Consider the following 22,132-nt stretch of genomic DNA (forward strand, 5'->3'; position numbering starts at 1 on the left):
TTCTTCAAGGGAAGAGGGGAAAGAAGAAAAGTAAAAACTAATTTTAAGAAAAATTAATGAATATACACATTTTGCTTAAAAAACACACCTCTAATTTTAATTGCTAATAGCAAGAACTCACCTGTCATAGAGTAGAGGTTATCACTCATCTATTTTTAATATTTCATTTAATTTATGTGACTAAATGTCAATGAAATATTAAAGTTCACATAAATGATTTGAACAACATGCAGAAAATGATTCTGGGGAAATTATAGTCCATTAATACTGTTGAGTTATTGTTAATCTATACTCAACCATGCCCCAGAGTACTTTTCTGAAATGAAGTTAATTTCAACTTTTTAGGAGGGAGTCCATACCAAACAAGACAGGATTTTGAACAATGCTGATATGACTATTGTGAGTTATATGAGTGTTTGAGAATGATCTAGATGCATCTAATCTTAGATGCATCTAATCTATGTGGTTTTAACATTCAAAATAATAGCTTATCAATCCTATTTATATTTAGAACACTTTGAAATATATTTGCAAGTCTTAGTTCTTATAGAGTTTGTATTTTTGAGGATAAACGTTTTCTGGAGAGTGGCCAGAATGTTTTAAATAAAAATAGTAAGGTTTAAGAACTAGAATAAGTTGTTTAATAAAAAATTCTTGCCAAGAAAACCCAATTTACTTTATAAATATATATTCTTGGGATTAGAGGGATTGGTAATGCTGCTTATCTGGTAGAATTTAGGTCAGTTTAAGTTTGTTATAAGTGTTAGTAAATGGAGAGGTTACCCTATACATCAAGCATACTCATTTCTGCAAGATGTTTGAAAAAGTCTCATAAAATTTCAATGTGAATTAGATGAGATCTGCAATTGGGTAAATAACCATGTAGAAGTGAGGCAAGCTTTTTTATCGAAGTGTTATATTTTTGGACTTATCCTAGCTAATATTTTTAACAGTGAGTGGGATAAAAGCGTAGTTGTTAAATGAACCACAACCTTCAACAAATTAAGAAAATATCTATTGACCATCTACTGTATTCCATGGGATGTGTGGACACATCAGGGAGGAATTATCAATATAATAGAATTAGGACTCAAGATTATATCTTTACACTTTGAAACTAGAAAAATCCTAGTTTTAGCTTACAACATCAGATTTTTGAAGGTAGGATGGTAGATGTCTGGCTTGATTATTTGTTCATGGGAATAAGATTTAGAGTTTTGCTCAGTCAGGACCCCAAGGTAAGGGCAATGCATGTTGGAGTGGCTTAGTCAGCTCACGTAAAAGTAGGCTGCTTTAAAGAAGTCACAGTGCCTGTAACTGTTGTTAGAACACTCCTGAAATATTGGCTCAATTCTGAGCACTTTGCTTAAAGAGGTCCTTGAGGACCCTAAGGTATTCATTTTACATATTAGTGAGCAGAGAGATACTGTCTTATATTGATAGTGCGGTAATTAATGTGTAAGTGTATTATTTTAAAGCATAATACAATAGGACTAAAAAAATACAATGTTTAGATTGGGGCAATGGGAAGAGAAAGGGAGAAAATGAGTGTAAGTAACTGCATTACTTTCAGAGGAGAATGTCATTCAATGTATGATTAATATATGCTGTGTTCACACACACACACACACACACACACACAGCTATTATTTGGTGTTACGGGGAAAACCATAACTCAAAAAAAATTAAAGAAGGGCTTCCCTGGTGGCGCAGTGGTTGAAAGTCCGCCTGCCGATGCAGGGGACGCGGGTTCGTGCCCCGGTTCGGGAGGATCCCACGTGCCGCGGAGCGGCTGGGCCCGTGAGCCATGGTCGCTGAGCCTGCGCGTCTGGAGCCTGTACTCCGCAACGGAAGAAGCCACAACAGTGAGAGGCCCGTGTACCGCAAAAAAAAAAAAAAAAAAAAAAAAGTTAAAGAAGGCTGTCTCTGAGGAGTGGGACTTGAGGCCGAGAGGGATGGGTTGAAGAAAAATCCCTTCGGTGCTATTGCATTTTACACCATGGACACATCTTATTATATTTTTAAAAAAGTAAACAAGGCCTTGATGACCATCCTCCCCTGGAGAGAAAATGGAAAAAAAAGGACAAAGTGAGAGAATCAAGAGGCTGCCATGGTGGAGGGGGATCTAAAAATGATGTTATGATGTTGAAAGAACTGGGCCCATTTGCCCTGAACAAAGAGGTATACGAAAAAAGAGTAGGATAGAATCAAAAGGTAGAAGAGGACATCTTTGGCTAATCATAATGACTACTCTAGGAATTCCTATCCCATGGGATATCAGGATATGTATGGGAGATGTGTGTGTCTATGTATCCAAAGAAATTATGTGGAAAATTGTGTGCACGTATGGGTATATGCATTTAGGAGGAGGGGATGGACCATCGTTTTCAAATGATTTTTTTTTCCCCCAAAGGAGTATATGATTTAAAATAGGTTAAAAACTACTGGGTAGCTTGCCCTATGGAGTAATAAACACTCGTGTAAACAGAGGTCATCTTTTATAGATAATTTAAAATAATTCTCATACTGGATAAGATGCACTAGTTTATTTGAAAGAAACTTTTTTGCTCTTAGGTTCTAATGTTTATACAATAAAAAGAATAAAATACACTTAATAATGAAAAAAAAAAACATTTACTGAACACTGACCACATACTGGTCATCATGCTAAATGCTTGACATGGGCTCTCATTCACTCTTCATAGCATCAGATTAGGTAGGTACCACATCAAAAACTCAGAGAGACAAAGAAACTTACTAGAGGTCACCCTGCAGTAAGGGATAAAGCCAAAATCAGAACCCCAAAAGCTTGGCCCTAGAGCTGGCCTGCTGGCCCCTATTAGAGAGGATTTTCGCTGTCTTCACTCTGACTCTCCCTCACTGCCCTGTGTTAATTCTGCACCATGACTGACAGTTGGCAACTCTTGCATCTGCAGAGCTGCTCTTCCCATTTCCTTCAGTGTTTACCTTGTTCCATCTGCATGTCATTTTTTGTGTCTTAATTGTCTGTGTTTTATCTGAACTTGATTTCATTTAATAACAAGTCTTTTATTTCATCAAAAAATATATACATATATTATCTATCTACCTATCTATCTATCATCTATCTATCTATCGAAAGAGGTTGTATTCGTTTTCTATTGCTACTGTGACAGATAACCACAAACTCAGTGGTTTGAAACAACACACCTTTAATGTTTTGTAGGTTAGAATTCCAGCCTGGGTCTCACTGGGCTAAAATCAAGGTACTCCAAGGGCTGTCTTCTTTTCTGGAGGTTCTGGGGGAGAATCGTTTCCTTGCCTTCTCCAGCTCTCCTGGTTCATGGTCCCCTTTCTCCTTCCTTGAAGCCAGGAACATTAGGTAGAGTCCATCTCACATCCCATCACTCTGATCTCCCTTGTGATTACATTGGACTTGCCCAAATCAACCAGGATAATCTCTCCATCTCAAAGGCCTTAATTTATGACATCTGCAAAATCTCTTTTGGCATGTAAGATAGCATATTCACATCTTCCAGGGATTAGGACGTGGGCATCTTTGAAGGTGATTACTCTGCCTACCATAAGCACCTACTAAATGCAGGCACTTTTCTGGGGACTGAGACAAAACACAGTCCCTTCCCTAGAAGAGATTACGGTTGAGGAGATACTGAAACAGAGAAGGAAAATACAAAAAATATGTGCTATGAGAGAAGTGTGAACAATTACAGCACTATGCAGAGCCTGCCTGGGATCGAGGGTGAGCTAGAGAAAATCTGGCTAAAAAATTAGAATTATTCTTGACATACTCCTGTGACTTTGTTACGTTTCATGCAGGTTTTGAGACTCTGGGATATTCGGCACCAGCTGTCCATCCAGAGGATAGCTTGTTCTTTCTCCAAAAGTCAGGACTTCAGATGTCTCTTCCACTTTGATGAAGCCCACGGACGGCTTTTCATCTCATTTAATAACCAGCTAGCATTGCTGGCAGTGAAAAGTGATTCCGGCAAGAGGGTGAAAAGCCACAAGAAAGCAGTCACTTGTGTGCTTTACAATTCAGTCTTGAAGCAGGTAATGATGTTTTTCTGTCACTCTCCTGACATGTCCCCACATCCAGAGGCTTATTTCCTTAATTCAATCTAAGGACAAATATAGAAAAGGAAATGTGGAAAAGAAATGATTTAATAACTGTGTGTATTTCTGCAATAATGTGTATTCAGGTGGATTTGAAGAGTGATTTCATTTTCATCCAGTGACCACAGCAGCACTGATAGAGTTACTAGGAGGAAACATTCCAGCTGAAACAAACACAACACGGAATGTAATTGAACTTACCTTTGTTACCCGCTAGTTTGGGTTTTGATGCCAAATGCAAGTGAACCTGGCTGTAAAATTCCCTTTTATGAACACCATCTTCCTGCATCCCCATGGAAAGATCTGAAATATGCATGAAGTGTAATTAGCAAAGATCCATTTTGCCGGCATAGTTTAGGCAAGTGGCTCACAGTGGCAGCCCGGAATGTATTCATAATAAAATGATTCAGTTAAATGTGGTGCCACTTGGTATGCCGTGCGAGTGTTGTTTGTCTCCCGACCACGGTAATGATGCTTTGCAGCTTTTGCTTATGGGAGCGCTCCCTGCATGTCAATGAGGAAGCGGGCTCCTCTGGAGTGGAGATGCCGCAAGGACCACAGGCCTTCTTAGAGGAAAGGGAGGGCCAGCCTGTGGATATCACAGAGCGAGCGGGCACCCATGGAGCTTAGTCTGCGACCATGATCACCTCAGGCCTGATAGTCACAGCACAGCCGGAGCCAAGCAGACAGCCGGTATCCAGCTTGTGGCCAATTAAACAGTAACTCTAGCCCATTCTTTCTTTCCTTGCTGCAGAAGCTTCTGCATTTCCACAGAAATGAGTAGTTCAGATTGGGTGCAAGGGGAGGAGAGCCCTTTGTTAGCAATGAGTAGTGTGTCATGTCACTACTTCAAACACTCTGTTTTCCGGTTATTCTAGGAGCTAAAAATCCTTTACAAAACGATCCATTTTGAATTCCATCTTCAGGGAGAACATTCCCTCGTAAATGTTTTACTGAACTTTATGAACGCAACCAGTTAATGCGACTCCCTGGTGGCCACTGAGAGATGTATTTGTTTCCAGGAGAACATTCTGCTAATTGAGATCTGCAAAGTTAAAGTGCTAGGTTTGTGTGTTGATGTTACGATCTGCTATTGCCTGACCATAAAATGAGCAATCTTCCATGAGGAATTCAGGAAATGGGACACAAAGAAGGTCTGGAATCTTCCATTTGGAACATGAAGATAAAGCCAAGATAACACAAAGATATGCAAGTCATAGGCAACAATAGACTATGCACATATGGAATACCATATAGAAAGAATCTGTACAAATTAGTTGGATATTCATGCCTCTACTTATTTCTGCTGTTAAAAGTATAAATAATTAAATGCATTAATATGTATATAAAGCTCATAGAGCTGTGTGTCATACATAAGTGTTTCCTGACTATTAGCAGCTAAGTTATAGAGAAACACTTTAATGTTGTATAACATTTATAATTGTAAAAATATGTTGCAGTCAAGTGCGAAGAAAATAATATCACCCACAGTCCCATCAGCCAGTGATAATTCATCATTTCAGAATAATTAGACAAAGCAAATAAAACAGTTTTGAATAAGTTTCAGGTGCCAGGAATGAGGGATCAAAGATTCACGTGCCACATAGTTTCTTTGCCCCCATAGTTCAGGGAGACTCAGGTTCTGGGCGTCTTCCAAGAGCTCATTGCTGGGTAGGTGCTCGTTACAGGATGGTGGGGTGAAAGAAGAGGAAGTAGACACATGACCAACTCACAAGGAAACAATGGAGTAGAGTGAAATGAATAGGGGTAAAAGAAAAGTGCCATCCCTGGAAAGTGATCAAATCTGTCTGGGGCTGGGGTGGGTGACATTCAGCAGAGCCCTGAAATCTAGAGTGGGAACCCCTAAGAGGAGAGAAGGAAGTAACTCCAGACAGAAGGTACAACATGGCCACCTGCAAAGAAGCTTGAGCACAGACTCTACATTTTTTTTCAGGGAGAGGGTTTATTCTGGTATGGCTAGTTTGGGGAGACTTAGCAAAAACTGTGGGACTTGAGGCAGTGAAGGGAGCTTAGAGCCAGATTGTGAAGGTCATTCACTCAATGTACCAAGGTCTAGTCTTGGAAAAATATAGACTTGAGGTTAGAACAGCAGTTCTCACAGCGTGATCTCAGGTCCCTGGGGAAGTCAGATCCTTTCAAAGGATCTTCAAGATCACAGCTCTTTTCATTATAATATTAACTTGCTGTTTACTTTTTCCTCTCTTGTTTCATGAGTGTACAAGGGAGCTTTCTAGAGGCTCTATGATGAGTGAGGACATCGTTGCTCTGATGGCTAAAGGAATATGTGCTTTTGTATTCCTGTGTTTTAACAATTTCTCAGTTTAAATTTCTACTTTGGTAAATATATATGTTTCTCTGTCTGTCTCTGTCTTTATCTCTACCTCTGTCTCTGTCTCTATTGCCCACATAAATAGAAGCTATTTGGATTCTTCAGGAATTTTTAGTAGTATAAAGGGATTCCGAGATCAAAAGTTTTGAGAACTGCTGAGTTAGAGAAATGTGAGTTCAAATGTTGGGCAGACTATTTATCGTGTCTAAGCTTCAGTTTATTGACTTTCAAAAGTGTGTGTGTGGCAGGGCGGGGGTGGTGTGAGCATACACGTAATAATGGTAACAACAGGTATCTCTGCAGCATTGCCTTACTGTGTCCTGCTTCTTGGAAGTCGTCCTCCTTCCTCCCAGGCGGCCAGCCCTGACAAGTCTCCCCCGCTCCCCCATACCTCTCAGGTTGAAGGGTGATGCTTTAGGACACCTCTTTTTGTCATTAACATCTTGATATTTCTTACTCTTTATTTTACCCATGTGTCATATGAAAGCAGATGTTGGGAAGAGTTAGAAAGGCGGAGGGGCCCCTGAATTGGGCTTTGTCTCTGGTCCCTTGAGGTGAGGAAGAGTTTTTTTCTGCCCCTTCTCTTCTCTGCCATTGAAGTTCCTGCTGGTAAACATTAAGTTCCGGGGCTCATCTCTGGTCCTCTCCACATCCGAGGTCTCCAGGGACATCTCCTACCATACCTCTCTCCCCTCTCTGCACGTCAGTTGCATTTCTAGTTGTTTTCCAATTAAACACTTGGCTAAATTCTCACTTTCTCCCCTCACATGTTTGATGGAAGGGAAAGATCCTTGTCTTCCCCTTCTGTGTTTTCCTACAACTCCCAACACTCTTCTGAGCACCAATGGATGTTCGATTCCTTTTACTGCTATTTCTAATTCTAAGTTCAAAACGAACCCATGCTTTTTCAGTCCACTGGTGCTTGCTCTTTGGTTATTTGGTTTGGTGTCTTTTTGAAAGACTTTCCTTTTATCTGAATCTAATGAAAACCTTCCCTTCCATTGTCATTTCAACATGTTGCTGACACTTTACTATTATTTCATTCTATTTGGTCATCAGTGGGAACCTACCATTATTTCTATATGAAAGTGACATGGCATATTTCTGTGACTTTTCTTTATCTTCCTGCCTTTTGGTACCCTCGCATCCTAATCTAAGAAAGTGATGTTAAGCCACACAGAGCCTTTGAAAAGGAACCTTATGCTTTATTTCACCCAGCAAAGCTTGCCCTCACAGCTAGTGGCAGAACAAGTTGGGACAGGTTGAGGGAGTCCCTGGAATGCACAATTTTGAAAGAATCAAAGTCACTCAGTATCCTGGAGGTAGTTCTAATGAACTGTCTTTGCATAGAATTCTTAAATAAAGCTTTTCTTAAAAACCCATGAATGCTGGGGAACTTTAAAAATGTATTTGTAGGTAACATATAAACTGGAATAGATAAAATTTCTGACTTACCACCATGGTTCTCATCCTAATGATGTGGGTTTATGTGTTTTTGTAAAATAGGTAATGTTTCAGTGTGTTTTGCATCTAGACATATTTATCGTCATGCTAAATATATCAGTATCATCAAATCTTGACAGACAATGATATTTACTATTTTTCTCATTGAAATAATTTATTTTTTGTAAAACATTACTTGCTTATTATAAGAAATTAAAACAACGCAGTAAGTTCAGGTAAAGAATTAAATATTGCTGAAACATCGTCAAAATATCTAAATATCTCTCTGTGCATAGACTATTTCACCTGAATATGGTTCTGTAACTTACTTTCTTATTCTGAAACATAGTGGAATTATTTCCTTGTACCTAAATGTGGATGTACTTCATCAGTTTTAAAAGGCAGCAGTGTCTCATTGCATGTATGTATCATAATTTACTGATCCATTTGCCTTGACGAGCATTTTGCTATTATGCATTTCTTTATGCATAAATATATTCACACTCATGACTTTATCTCTGTAAGGTAAAATCTTGAGAATGAATTTCTAGGTTACAATATATGTGTATGAGACAATTTGATACAAAAATGGCTTCCTGAATCTTCCCATTTTACCTTCCCATTTTACCTGTAAAAACATTAATCACATACGTCCGTAAAGAGACCTGTCAGACAGTGGCTGCCTGGCGGCCTCCGGGCAGGACTCCTGAGATCCCTGACAGGGCTCCTGTAATTCAGCATGGGATGTTGGCTTTGAAAATTTGAAGATTAGACCTCTACTTTACCCAGAGTGGTGTTTTTTCTTGAGGACCAACTCTCACACTCTCACAGGTAACATGATGCCAATCATTCATTAAAAATGGGACTGGGGTATAATTTTTTAGTGACAGTGCATCTCCTGTCCTCGTTTCTGCATACGATTTTGGGGGAATTGAGATATTTGAGAATCTAACCAATTCAATTGGTAGTTCCTGTGGGAATTGTAATATCTGAGCAGAGGGAAGGGGACAAGCTTGAGGGAAATTTATCCCCACCTTACAAAGCACCTCTTCGGTGCTTGTATTTAAGGCAAAATCAATGAGCTTCTAATTGAACAGAACTGGATGAACACGAGTGAAAACTTTCTCTTTGCCTGCTTACTGCTGGGCTCCAAGTGACCAGCCTTCAGTTAACGTGGCTTTTTTTCACTGGTCAGCTTAAGGCTGTCCTTGGTTACATGTCAATACTGAGGCTATGAGCTCTGGTCACTTGATGGAGTTGTGGGAAACACCCTAGCCTTAAGGTTAAACCCACACACACACACACACACACACACACACACACACACTTATTTAAATGTGATTTCTTAGAAGGAATAATACATTTCAGTGTTATAAAACTCAAATGGACAAAGGGTATACAGTGAAAATTTCCTCTTATCCCTGTTTTTACCTACCAGTTTCCTTCCCTGGAGGCAACCAGTTCATGAGATCCATGAGCAACCCTTTAAGGGCTGTTGTATTCATATACAAGTAAATATGTATACTCACTTTTAAATAGATGTATATAATAATTCTTAATATTTAAGAATATTTATTATTTTAATTGCTCTTTGCACAGAAACACTGCTCTGTACGTTGATTTTCCACCCAACAATACAGCCGAAAGATCATTTTATTTATCTCCTTATCCAGAGTATCCTCTTTCTTTTTGTCAGCTGCATGGTATTCTATTAAATGGGTGTGCCAAACTTTATTAATCAGTTCTTATGGGCATTTAGATGGATTCCAGTATTTTTGTATTACAAATAATGTAGTAATTTTTTACCTTGAATGCACAAATTTTGGCACTAGTGAGGAAATATCTGTGAGATAAATTTCTAGAACTGGAATTAGTGGGTCAGAGAGTATTTATGACAGTAAACTTGACGGATGTTGTCAAATTTTCTGCATAAAAGGTGCATTAAATCCATCAGCAGGATAAAAGATCACCCTTTCCTCAGCCTCTCTCATTAACACAGTCTCAGCTATTTTTGTTTGTTTGTTTGTTGTTTTTTTTTTTTTTTTGCGGTACGCAGGCCTCTCACTGTTGTGGCCTCTCCCGTTGCGGAGCACAGGCTCCGGACGCACAGGCTCAGCCGCCATGGCTCACGGACCCAGCCGCTCCGTGGCATGTGGGATCTTCCCGGACCGGGGCACGAATCTGTGTCCCCTGCATCGGCAGGCAGACTCTCAACCACTGCACCACCAGGGAGGCCCCTCAGCTATTTTTTTAAGACTATTTAAAAAAAATTTTTTTTAAAGAGCATTTTTAGGTTCATAGCAAAATTAAGAACAAAGTACAGAAACATCCCGTATACTCCTGTCCCTCACATGCATAACCTCTTCCTTTATCCACATTCCCCAGTAGAATGGTATATTTGTTACACTTGATAAAACTATATTGACACATCCTTACCATCAAGTGTAATCACAGTTTATATAAGGGGTCCACTCTTGGTGTTATATACTTTAAGAGTTTAGACAAATGTATAATGACGTGTCCATCATTATAGCATCATAAAAATCCTCTGTGCTCCACCTGTTTATCCCACCTCCCCTAACCCCTGGCACCCACTGATATTTTTACTGTCTACATAGTTTAGTTTTTTCAGAGTGTCATATAATTGGAATACAGTATGTAGACTTTTCAGATTGGCTTCTATTACTCAGTAGTATGCATTTACATTTCCTCTACATATCTTAATGTCTTGATAGCTTATTTTTTTAGAACACTGAATAATATTCCATTGTATGGATGTACCGCAGATTATTTATCCATTCACCTGCTGAAGGACATCTTAGTTGCTTCCAAGTACTGGCAATTATGAATAAAGCAACTATAAACATCTGTGTGCAGGCTTTCGTGTGGACATGAGTTTTCAGCCCCTTTGGGTAAACATCAAACAGCATGGTGGCTGGATTATATGGTAAGAGTATATTTAGTTTTGTAAAAAGATTGTCAATTGCCTTCTAAAGTGGCTGTACCATCTTACTTTCCCACCATCAAAGAATGAGAGTTCCTATTGCTCCACGTCCTTGTCAGCATTTGGTGTTGTCGGTGTTCTAGATTTAGACCACTCTAATAGATGTGTAGTATCACATTTTTGTTTTACTTTGTGTTTCCTTGATGACATATGATGGGAAGTATCTTTTCAAATGCTTACTTGCCATTTGTTTACCTTCCTTAGTGAGGTGTCTGTTAATGTCTCTGGCCCATTTTTTTAATTGGGTTTTTTGTTTTCTTATTGTTGAATTTTAAGTGTTCTTTGTGTATTTTGGGTAACAGTGATTCATCAAATATGTCTTTTGAAAATATTTTTTCCCGATCTTGGCTTGTCTTTTTATTCTCCTGACAGTGTCTTTTGCAGGGCAGAAAATTTTAAATTTAATGAAGCCTAGCTTTCAATTATTTTTTCATGTACTATACCTTTGGTGTTTTATCTAAAAATTCATCATCAAACCCAAGGTTATTTAAATTTTCTCCTATGTTATCTTCTTTGAGTTTTATAGTTTTGTGTTTTATATTTAGGTCTGTGATCCATTTCAAGTTAGTTTTTGTGAAAGGTGTAAAGTCTGTGTCCAAATTCATATTTTTATATGTGGATGTCCAGTTGTTCAAGGACCATTTGTTGAAAAGATTATCTTTTCTCCATTGTATTGCCTTTGCTTTTTTGTCAAAGATCAGTTGACTATATTTATGTAGTCTAATTTTGTGCTCTCTATTTTGTTCTACTGATCTGGTTGTCTGTTCTTTTACCAATATCATACTGTCTTGATTATTGCAGCTTTATAGTAAGTTGTGAAGTCAGGTAGTGTCAATCCTCTGATTTGTTCTTCTTCTGCAATATTGTGTTGCTACATCTGAGTATGTGGTCTTTCTCTGTAAACTTTAGATCAGTTTGTTGATATCCATCCACAAAGTAACTTATTGGGGTTTTGATTTGAATTGCATGAAACATATAGATTAACTTGGAAAGGACTGAGATCTGGACAATATTAAGTCTTCCTGACCATGGACATGGAATATCTCTCATTTATTTAGTCTTTGATTTCATTCATCAGAGTTTTTTACTTTACCTCATATAGATCTTCTACATATTTTATTAGATTTATATTATTTCAGCTTTGTGGATGCTAATGTAAATTGTATTGTGATATTATTTCCAAATTCCTCTTGTTCATTCCTGCTGTATAGGAAAATGATTGACTTTTGTATATTAACTTTGTATCCTGCAATCCTGCAATAATCGCTTCTTAGCTCCAGGAGATTTTTTTGGTCAATTCTTTAAGATTTTCTACATAGAGGATCATGTTATCTGCTAGCAAAGACAGTTTTATTTCTTTGTTCCCAACCTTTATGCCTTTTCCCCTTTACTTGTCTTATTGCATTAGGCAGAGCTTCCATATAATGTTGAAAAGGAGTGATGAGAGGGAACATCCTTGCCTTGTACCTGACCTTAGTAAGAAAGAGTCAAGATTCTCACTATTAAGTATGATAGTAGCTCCATGTTTTTTGTAGATATTTTTTGTCAAGTGAAGGAAGTTCCCCTCTATTCTTATTTTACTGAGAGTTTTTAATCATAAGTGGGTGTTGGATTTTGTCATGGGTTTTTTTTTTTTTGCATCTGTTGATATAATCATGTGATTTTTCTTTTTAAGCCTATTGATATGATGGTTTACATCAGCATTACCCAACCTTTTTGGCGCCAGGGACTGGTTTCGTGGAAGACAGTTTTTCCACGGATGGGGTGGGGGTGGGGGTGGGGGATGGTTCAGGTGGTTATGTGAGTGCTGGGGAGTGATGAGGAGTAGCGGATGAAACTTTGCTTGCTTGCCCGCTGCTCACCTTCTGCTGTGCAGCCTGGTTCCTTACAGACCCAGGGGTTGGGGCCCCCTGGTTTACATTAATTAGTTTTCAGAAGTTGAACAAACCAAATTCTTCTGATGCATTGTTGGAGTTGATTTAAAAATTTTTTTTTGAAGATTGGTTCAAGATGGCAGAGTAGGAGGATGTGCGCTCACTCCGTCTTGCTAGAGCACCGGAGTCACAACTAACTGCTGAACAATCATCAACAGGAAGACACTGGAACTCACCAAAAAAGATATCCCACATCCAAAGACAAAAGAGAAGCCACAATAAGACAGTAGAAGGGGTGCAATCACAGTAAAATCAAATCCCATAGCTGCTGGGTGGGTGACTCACAGACTGGAGAACACTTATACCACAGAAGTCCACCCACTAGAGTGAAGGTTCTGAGCCTCATGTCAGGCTTCCCAACCTGGGAGTCCAGCAAAGGGAGAGGAATTCCTAGAGAATCAGACTTCGAAGGCTAGTGGGATTTGATTGCAGGACTTCAACAGGACTGGGGAAAACAGAGACCCCACTCTTGGAGGGCACACACAAAGTAGTGTGCACATCGGGACCCAGGGGAAGGAGCAGTGACCCCATAGGAGACTGAACCAGACCTACCTGCTAGTGTTGGAGGGTCTCCTGCAGAGGCGGGGGGGTGTCTGTGGCTCACCATGAGGACAAGGACACTGGTAGAAGAAATTCTGGAAAGTACCCCTTAGTGTGAGCTCTCCCAGAGTTGGCCATTAGCCCCACCAAAGAGCCGGCTAGGCTCCAGTGTTGGGTTGCCTCAGACCAAACAACCAACAGGGACAGAACCCAGCCCTACCCATCAGCAGACAAGCAGATTAAAGTTTTACTGAGCTCTGCCCACCAGAGCAACACCCAGCTCTACCCACCACCAGTCCCTCCCATCAGGAAACTTGCACAAGCCTCCTAGATAGCCTTATCCACCAGAGGGCAGACAGCAGAAGCAAGAAGAACTACAATCCTGCAGCGTGTGGAATGAACACCACATTCACAGAAACATAGACAAAATGAGAAGGCAGAGGGATATGTACCAGATGAACGAACAAGATAAACCCCCTGAAAAACAACTAAATGAAGTGGAGATAGGCAACCTTCCAGAAAAAGAATTCAGAATAATGATAGTGAAGATGATCCCAGACCTCGGAAAAAGAATGGAGGCAAAGATCGAGAAAATGCAAGAAATGTTTAACAAAGACCTAGAAGAATTAAAGAATAAACACCGAGAAGAATTAAAGAACAAACAAACAGAGATGAACAATACAATAACTGAAATGAGAAATACACTAGAAGGAATCAATAGCAGAATAACTGAGGCAGAAGAATGGATAAGTGACCTGGAAGACAGAATGGTGGAATTCACTGCCATAGATCAGAATAAAGAGAAAAGAATCAAAAGAAATAAAGACAGCCTGAGGGACCTCTGGGACAACATTAAATGCAACAACATTTGCATTATAGGGGTCCCAGAAGGAGAAGAGAGAGAGAAAGGACCTGAGAAAATATTTGAAGAGTTTATAGTTGAAAACTTCCCTAACATAGGAAATGAAATAGCCACCCAACTCCAGGAAGCACAGAGAGTCCCAGGCAGGATAAACCCAAGGAGAAACACATTGAGACACATAGTAATCAAACTGACAAAAATTAAAGGCAAAGAAAAATTATTAAAAGCAACAAGGGAAAAACAACAAATAACTTAAAAGGGAACTCCCATAAGGTTAACAGCTGATATCTCAGCAGAAACTCTACAAGCCAGAAGGGAGTGGCACTATATATTTAAAATGATGAAAGGGAAGAAACTACAACCAAGGATACTCTACCCGGCAAGGATTTCATTCACATTCAATGGAGAAATCAAAAGCTTTATAGACAAGCAAAACTAAGAGAATTCAGCACCGTCAAACCAGCTGTACAACAAATGCCAAAGGAATTTCTCTAAGTGGGAAACACAAGAGAAGAAAAGGACCTACAAAAACAAACCCAAAACAAGAAAATGGTAATAGGAACATACATATCGATAATTACCTTAAATGTGAATGGATTAAATGCTCCAACCATAAGACACAGGCTTGCTGAATGGATACAGAAAGAAGACCTATATATATACTGTCTACAAGAGACCCACAAGTGGGTTTTTTTTAGACTACATATATATAGTTGGTCTTATCTTTGATCTGCTCTGACAATTTGACTTGATTTGTACATTTTGACCTTTGACATTTTAAGTGATTATTGATACAGTTGGATTAATATTGATAGAGTTGGATTAATATCTACCATATTTGTTACTGTTCTCTGTTGGTTGCCCTTATTCTTTGCTCCTATTTTTGTCTTTTACATTTTTTTTTGCCTCTTGTGGTTTTAATTGAGTATTTTAAATGACTCTGTTTCCTTTCCTTTCTTAGCATTATCAGTCATATATATATATTTTTAAAACTTTCTTTAGATTGCCCTGGAGTTTTCAATATACATTTATAACTAATCCAAGTCTACTTTCAAATAACACTATATTGTTTCACAGGTAGTGTTAGTACCTTATACTAATAAAATAATCTAATTCCTCCCTCTTGTCCCTTGTATCATTGCTGTCATTCATTTCCCTTAAGTACATAATTTAATTATATACATAATTACACATTATGTATATACATAATACATATTAAATATATAATTTAATACATTGTTGCCATTATTGGTTTGAGCAAACTGTTACCTATTAGGTCAATTAAGGTTAAAACAAAAGTTTTTTTTAATCTTCACATATTCCTATTCAATATTCTTCCTTTCTTTTTGTAGATCCAATTTTCTGACCTATATAATTTTCTTTTCTCTGAAGAACGTCTTTTAGTCTATTTTGAAGTCAGGTCTACTGGCAACAAATTCCCTCAATTTTTCTTTGTCTGAGAATGTCTTTATTTCTCCTTTATTTTTAGTTGTTTTTGCAGGATACAGAATTCTGGGTTGGTGACTTTTTGCTGTCAGCACTTTAATTTCACTCCAATCCCTTCTTGCTTGCATGTTTTCTGAGAAGTCGGGTGTAATTCTTATCTTTGTTCCTTTGTAGGTAAGGTAGGTATCTTTTTGCACTGGCTTCTTTCAAGATCTTTTCCTTATCCTTGATTTTCTGTAGTTTGAATATGATATACCTAGGTGTAGTTTTTTTACATTTATCCTTCCTGGTGTTATGTGAGCTTCCTGAATCTGTGGTTTGATGTCCAACACTAATTAGGGGAAGTTCTCAGTCATTATTGTTTCAAGTATTTCTTCTATTCCTTTCTTTCTTCTCCTTCTGGTATTCTCATTATGTGAATGTTACACCTTGTTTAGTTGTCCCACCGTTCTTGGATACTGTATTTTTTTTTTTCAGTCTCTGCTCGCATTGCTTTTCAGTTTCTGAGGTTTCTGATTTATCCTCAAGCTCAGAGATGCTTTCCCCAGCCATATCCAGTCTACTAGTAAGCCCATCAAAGGCATGCTTCATTTCTGTTACCATATTTTTGATCTAGCTCTAGCATTTCTTCTTGATTCTTCTTAAGGATTTCCATTTCTCTGCTTATGTTACCCAACCCATTTGTTCTTACAAGCTGTCTATTTTACCCATTAGACCCCTTAGCGTATTAACATTAGTTGTCTTGAATTCCAGATCTGATCATTCTAACATCTCTGCCATGTCTGAGTCTGATGCTTGCTCTATTTCTTCAGACTATGTTATTTTGCCTTTTAGTATGTTTTGTAAATTTTCTTCATAGTCGGACATGTTGTGCTGGGCCAAAGGGACTGACGTAAACAGGCCTTTCGAGATGTGGTGGCCAGGTGGCGGGGGTGGGAGTATTCTGTAGTTCTGTGATTAGGTCGCAGTCTTTTAGTGAGCCTGTGCCTCTGGACTGTGCACTTCACCTATGCTTCTCAGTTGTCTTCCACCCTTCGGTGAAACAAGAAGGCTATCAGTTAGGCTCTGATGAAACCCCAGCAAGTTAGGCTCTGTTAAACATTTTCTCCCGAGGGCAGACCTTGTTAAGAAGAACAGAGCTGTCTGACATATTTTGAAGCTGTTCCCTTCCCTCTGACCCTGCCAGAGCATGAGGGGATTTTTCTCTAATATTTATAGGGAGAACCTGGTCCATAACCTCAAAATAAAACTCATAAACTTGTGGAGGCTCCCCTATCACCAGCTCCCAGAATTTTTAACTCTCACACTTATCCACTTTGAGCCTCCAGTGATTCGTAAGTTACAGTTCAGGTTTTCCTCTCTTGGCTCTGTTTCCTGGGGAGCTTTCAGTTCATGAGTTTCTGCTCTGGTAGGTTGTGATTTTCTCGATCTGCCTGTTGGTCTCTCCAATTTGGAGGGCAGTGATCTGCCCTGTGACCTCACTTGTCTTACTGATCTAAGAGGAGTTGTTGATCTTTCAGCTTTTCCAGGTTTTTACTCACTGTTAGGATGGAGTGACAACTTCCAAGCTTGCAGCACCAGGACCTGCAAGTCCAATGCAGTCTCAACTATTTTTTGAAGTAGTTTTTCTTAGCAATTTTTTAGAAGGAGGGACGTGGTGAAGTTTTAGAGTCAGAGTTCCTAATGCTTTCCATTGAGCAAGTAATTGAATTTCTCTAAGCAATGTTTTCTTATGTGTAAAATAAGAATTATAATACCTCCTGTGTAGATTTTCTGTGAAAGACAAAGAATATTGTGTATAAAGGTATAAAGATACATAGAACAAAGCGGGAGTAAAAGCTAAATAAAATTACCCCAAAAAAGGGAAATGATACTTTTTGACTTCATACTCTAATCCCTGTGGGTGCCTACTGATTGGGGGACTGTTCTGAGCACCTGTATAATGATCACAGGCGGTCACAGCCCATGGTCCTTCCCGTTATTCATACTGCCTAAGCCTTGCTGGCCTCCTTTCTAGTCCTTGAACATACCAAGGACACTCTGTCTCAGGGCTTTTGTGTTGCTGTTTCCTTTTCCTGGGACTCTCTTCACCCAGGTATCTGCATGGCTCCCTCCCTGACCTCTGTGTCTTTCTTCAAATAATTCCTCAGGGAAACCTTCCCAGAGCCCCCAGCTTTTCACCCACTCTCAGTGATCTCTACCTCCTTCTTGGTTATATTTTTCTCTATAACGCTTATCACTGCTAAACATTGTGTGTGTGTTTGTGTGTGTGTGTGTGTGTGTGTGTGTGTGCATGCTTTTCTTCTCATTTAGTTGCATCTCTCCCCTCTTCCCTCACTAAATATAAGGGCAGGAATATTTTACTGTTGGATCCCCAATGCCTAGATCCTGTGCCTTGCATACGGTAGGGGTTTGACAAACTAAAGGAATGAGTCTGAAAGATCCAATTACAAATTAATCTACAAAGAAGTGATATTCTGACAAATAAGATTTATAAATAGAGAATGGCTGCCTTAAAATATTTGAATTCTTTGTACCAGTACTCTGAGATATTATCATTCTCCTCACTTCACTACTTACTGGTAAGTAACTTCTAGAGATTTGATGCGAAATAGAAATAAAGGAGACAACCTGCTTTATATTATGGGACCACAAACAGCACTGACTTAAAAAAATAAAATTATAAACAGCAATTAAGTCAAATGTCCTGATCCCTTGGTAGCCAGCAATATTTGCTGCTGCAATTTTTGGTTTTTCTTGCTTAGACCTAGAATTTAAGATGCATATAAAAGAGAACAGAAGTGCTTATTTTTGTTGGAATAGCAAAAAGACAATTAGGGGACATGGATAGAGCCTCACATATCTTAGAATTGTCTGATTGGCTGTGACAGCTTCAGATGAGAGAGACAAAAAAGACCCATATGTTCCTAAACAGTTTTTAACTCAGGTACATAAGGGGGAGCGTGCCTCCATCAGAACGATTTGCTCACAGGGTCCATTTGCACTGAAGTGTAGTTATTAGGAAAGTGCCGTTTCTGCTCTGCAGACGCCAAGGCCCTGTCCTCAAAGGTTAAGGTGTCATCTGATAAGAAGCAGCCAAGAGGAAACTGAAAACTTAAAGGGACTTGGTATCATCAAAATGTGACATATAAATATGATGCCAATACTTATTCCTGGAGTTTATTGCAGATAAAAACAGCTTGCGAAAAACACGGTGCTCACGGTCCTGTAGTCAAACCACTTCATCTGCTAAGTGATGGTAAACGCCCTCCTCTCTCACTTGACATTGAACATCTTTTCACCTGCCTTGTTATTCTTGTATTCTGATATTGTCATAGTTTGAGCAGATTCTGGTTAATACCAGGTGTGTGTTTGTGACATAGTCGGTCCTTGCATTTCAACACGTTGTTTTCCTGAAGACTGAGCCTTAAGGTAGATTGCCATAAAATGAAATCTGACTGGCTGTACACTGTTGTCATTATTGATTCAGATTTCGTGAGAAATTGTGAAATGAGTAAAGTGCTGAAAAGTGATGAACAGTATGTTGGGGTTTAGCCAGGTAAGGCAGAGGAGGGAGAGTGCAAAATAGCAAAAAGCAGAGGTTACTAATTCTTGATCGAATGTCTACATTAGATAAAAGTGGTGAGTGGATGATGAAATGCTTTGTAATGTGCGTGATGCCAGTCTTAAACAAGTAAGCAAGTCTTTCTTTGAACATTGTTTACTTTATTTTGCCTTTTTTGTTTCTATCAGGGAATACCCATCTTTTAGTACTGAAATGCCTAGCATATAATAGATGCTCAATAAACGCTTTTTGAATTGAAATCATAAAATCCCCTAACCTTTTCTTCAAAGATGACTATCAGAATTTTTACTCATGCTTGGAATATTATGTTTTCATGGCTTTATCTTTAATGAATACAATCCAAATTCTTAAATAGTTATGTGAGAAAATTCCAAGTGTGATATAATTTTAAATTTCAACGTACATCTTAAAAGCTGGTTTCTGAAATGTAGCTGTCTACATTCACTCTCATGGTTGGAAGAAAACAAGACATTAAATGTTTGTCTTAAATTGATTCGGATATGAAAAGGGATATGAGTCCAAATAAAAGGTCAGGTGATTAAGCTTGAATAGGATAGTAACGCTAGATAACTTTTATGACATTTATTGTATGCCATGAACTGTGCTAAATGCTTTACAAATATTAGCTTACTTCAACCTCTTAAAAATGGTTTAAGGTAGTGACAATGATTCTCTCTGGTTTATAGGTGAGGAAACTGAAGCTTAGAGAGATTAAGTAATGAATCCAAGGTCAGACACTGACATTTAAACTCAGGCATGCTGGCTTGAGCCAGTGCTTAACCACCATGCATATTGCACAAACCAAAACAAATAGAAACACAGTTACATGGAATGATAATTAAAGTGTTAGGTCACATTATTATGAAGATCCAGGTCTTTTGTTCTAGAAATTTCACTGTAGCTTAATAACGGTAATTAAACTTTGAAGCTACTTTTGATTTCACAGAGAGAAAATGTGTGGCATAGACATAGTTTTACATCATTTAAGAAATTGTCTGATTAAGAGTTGTAATATCAGGGGAAAAAAGGTCTGTGAGAGCTCCCACACTCACGATCAGTTCTTTGCTGAGGCATAAAGATTGCTAAACGGTGACCCTTTCATTCAGTCCCTCCTCTTCTTTTTTACCTCTGGGACTACTGTCTCAGGTGAGCATCTCCACTTGGACTGATACAGCAGCCTCTAAATGGTCTTCTCACAACCTGTTTGTTTTCCACACTGCTGCCAGAGGTACCTTCACAAACCAACCAACAAAAATGCAATATCTCTCTCCTCCTTATTAAGAACAAAGAGATTGTTCCTAATTTTATTTTGAGTCATACATGCCACTGATAACCAATGAAAGCCATGAACCCTTTCCCAGTTTAAAAAAAAAACAATACACACTACCCATTATTCTCTGGCATTGCTCATTAGGGATTTCAAATATCTGTCGTCAGTTTGCTTCTTCACCTGATATTCCACCATTTATCTCATCGTCTGTACTCTGGCTCCATTACACTTCTTACTGTTTCTCATGCTTGGAATAGCCTCCAAGTTCTGTCTTCTCATCACTCTTAATTATCTGGGGTAGGATGCTGAAATAGAGGAAGGCCTTATGATGTGTCTGTCAGAGAAGGCCCAGGATTCAAACCTCGTTATATAAGCTTGGGAATGGTACTTAACTGATTAGAATCTCAAGTTAATCACTGGTAGAGAGAGGGTGATAACATAATTTTACAGAGTTTCTTTAAAGATCAAATGCAGTAGTGGGTGTAAAGGGCTTGGCACTCAATAAATACATGTTCCTATCTTCAACCCCTGATTGATCCTCCTCACATTTTATCCCCATTCCCCACTCCAATGAATGGATTTGTGGTTTTACTCTCTGTGCCCCCAGATCACCCAGGAGTGATACCTCTAAACTTGTAGGATTGTTGGGCATTGATTTACTTCTTGTCTGTTTCTCCCTCTAGCCCAGTAGTACCTGACCCGGTTGCATACTTAAATAACCTGCAGAGCTCTTTAAAAATTCCACTGCCTGATCCAATCAAGTCTGAGTCTCTGGTCTGGTACACAACTGTGATTTTTAAAGTGATTCTAGTGTACAAGCCTAGACTATAGACCCCTTGAGAGCAGGGATGCATCAGTGAAGCCCCACTGCCCCCATGGAGCTGGCACCCAGTGGACGTTCAGTGAATGCCTGTAGAGTGAATGAATGAGTGAATGAATGAGTGAATACATGTATGACAGCCAGTTATCCAGGCCTTCCGAACATATATTTGATAAACTTTAACCCATTTAATTATGAAAATGTGACATTTTAACATATTCTTAATACTTTTATATTTATACATTGGTAATCAATACCTAAGTGGGTAAAGATGCACTTTAAATTTTCTTAAAATCTAGATATTGCTTCAGGCAACTTTCTATCTACACATTTTTATGTTTAGTGTTTTTTTTGTTTTTTCTTTCATGCCTTTGGGTCCGAAAGTCATATGGGCAAGGTAGTTTTAACCTATAAATCTCTTAAAGGATGCCTAAATACCTAGAGCTGAAATTAGCAGTCTACTTGACACTATTAAATTTCTTACTATGGAACTATTATATATAATCCTATCCCTTCTTGCATTTGTTTGGTTGCCTTCCTCTTGGAGTGTATATGCAGATTTATATTTAACCTTCCTGTGTTCTTTGTTTGTAGTGACCCATCAAAAATTGTGTTAGTTGTAAAAATATACACAGTACCTTGAGGAAAAAAAGGGACTAATGGCATTAGAAGCAGTAACTCTAGCAACTTGCTGAAATGAACTTTTCCCCATAATGGCTGGTAGTGCTTTATTTTCTGAATGCTAAATGGAAGCTAATATATAA

The 22,132-nt window shown here is 38.6% G+C and overlaps 1 protein-coding gene across 1 annotated transcript in view; it reads left to right on the forward strand.

The window, feature by feature from the left end:
* Nucleotides 1–22,132, forward strand: part of WDR49 (WD repeat domain 49) — a 172,525-nt gene that overhangs the window by 96,865 nt on the left and 53,528 nt on the right. The window contains 1 exon segment of the mRNA XM_029213739.1: nt 3,817–4,050. Coding sequence (XP_029069572.1) covers nt 3,817–4,050 — 234 coding nt within the window.

The sequence above is a fragment of the Monodon monoceros genome, unplaced genomic scaffold (assembly GCF_005190385.1).
Source record: "Monodon monoceros isolate NGI ecotype Baffin Bay Population unplaced genomic scaffold, NGI_Narwhal_1 Super_Scaffold_11, whole genome shotgun sequence".
In the NCBI taxonomy this organism is placed as follows: Eukaryota; Metazoa; Chordata; class Mammalia; order Artiodactyla; family Monodontidae; genus Monodon; species Monodon monoceros.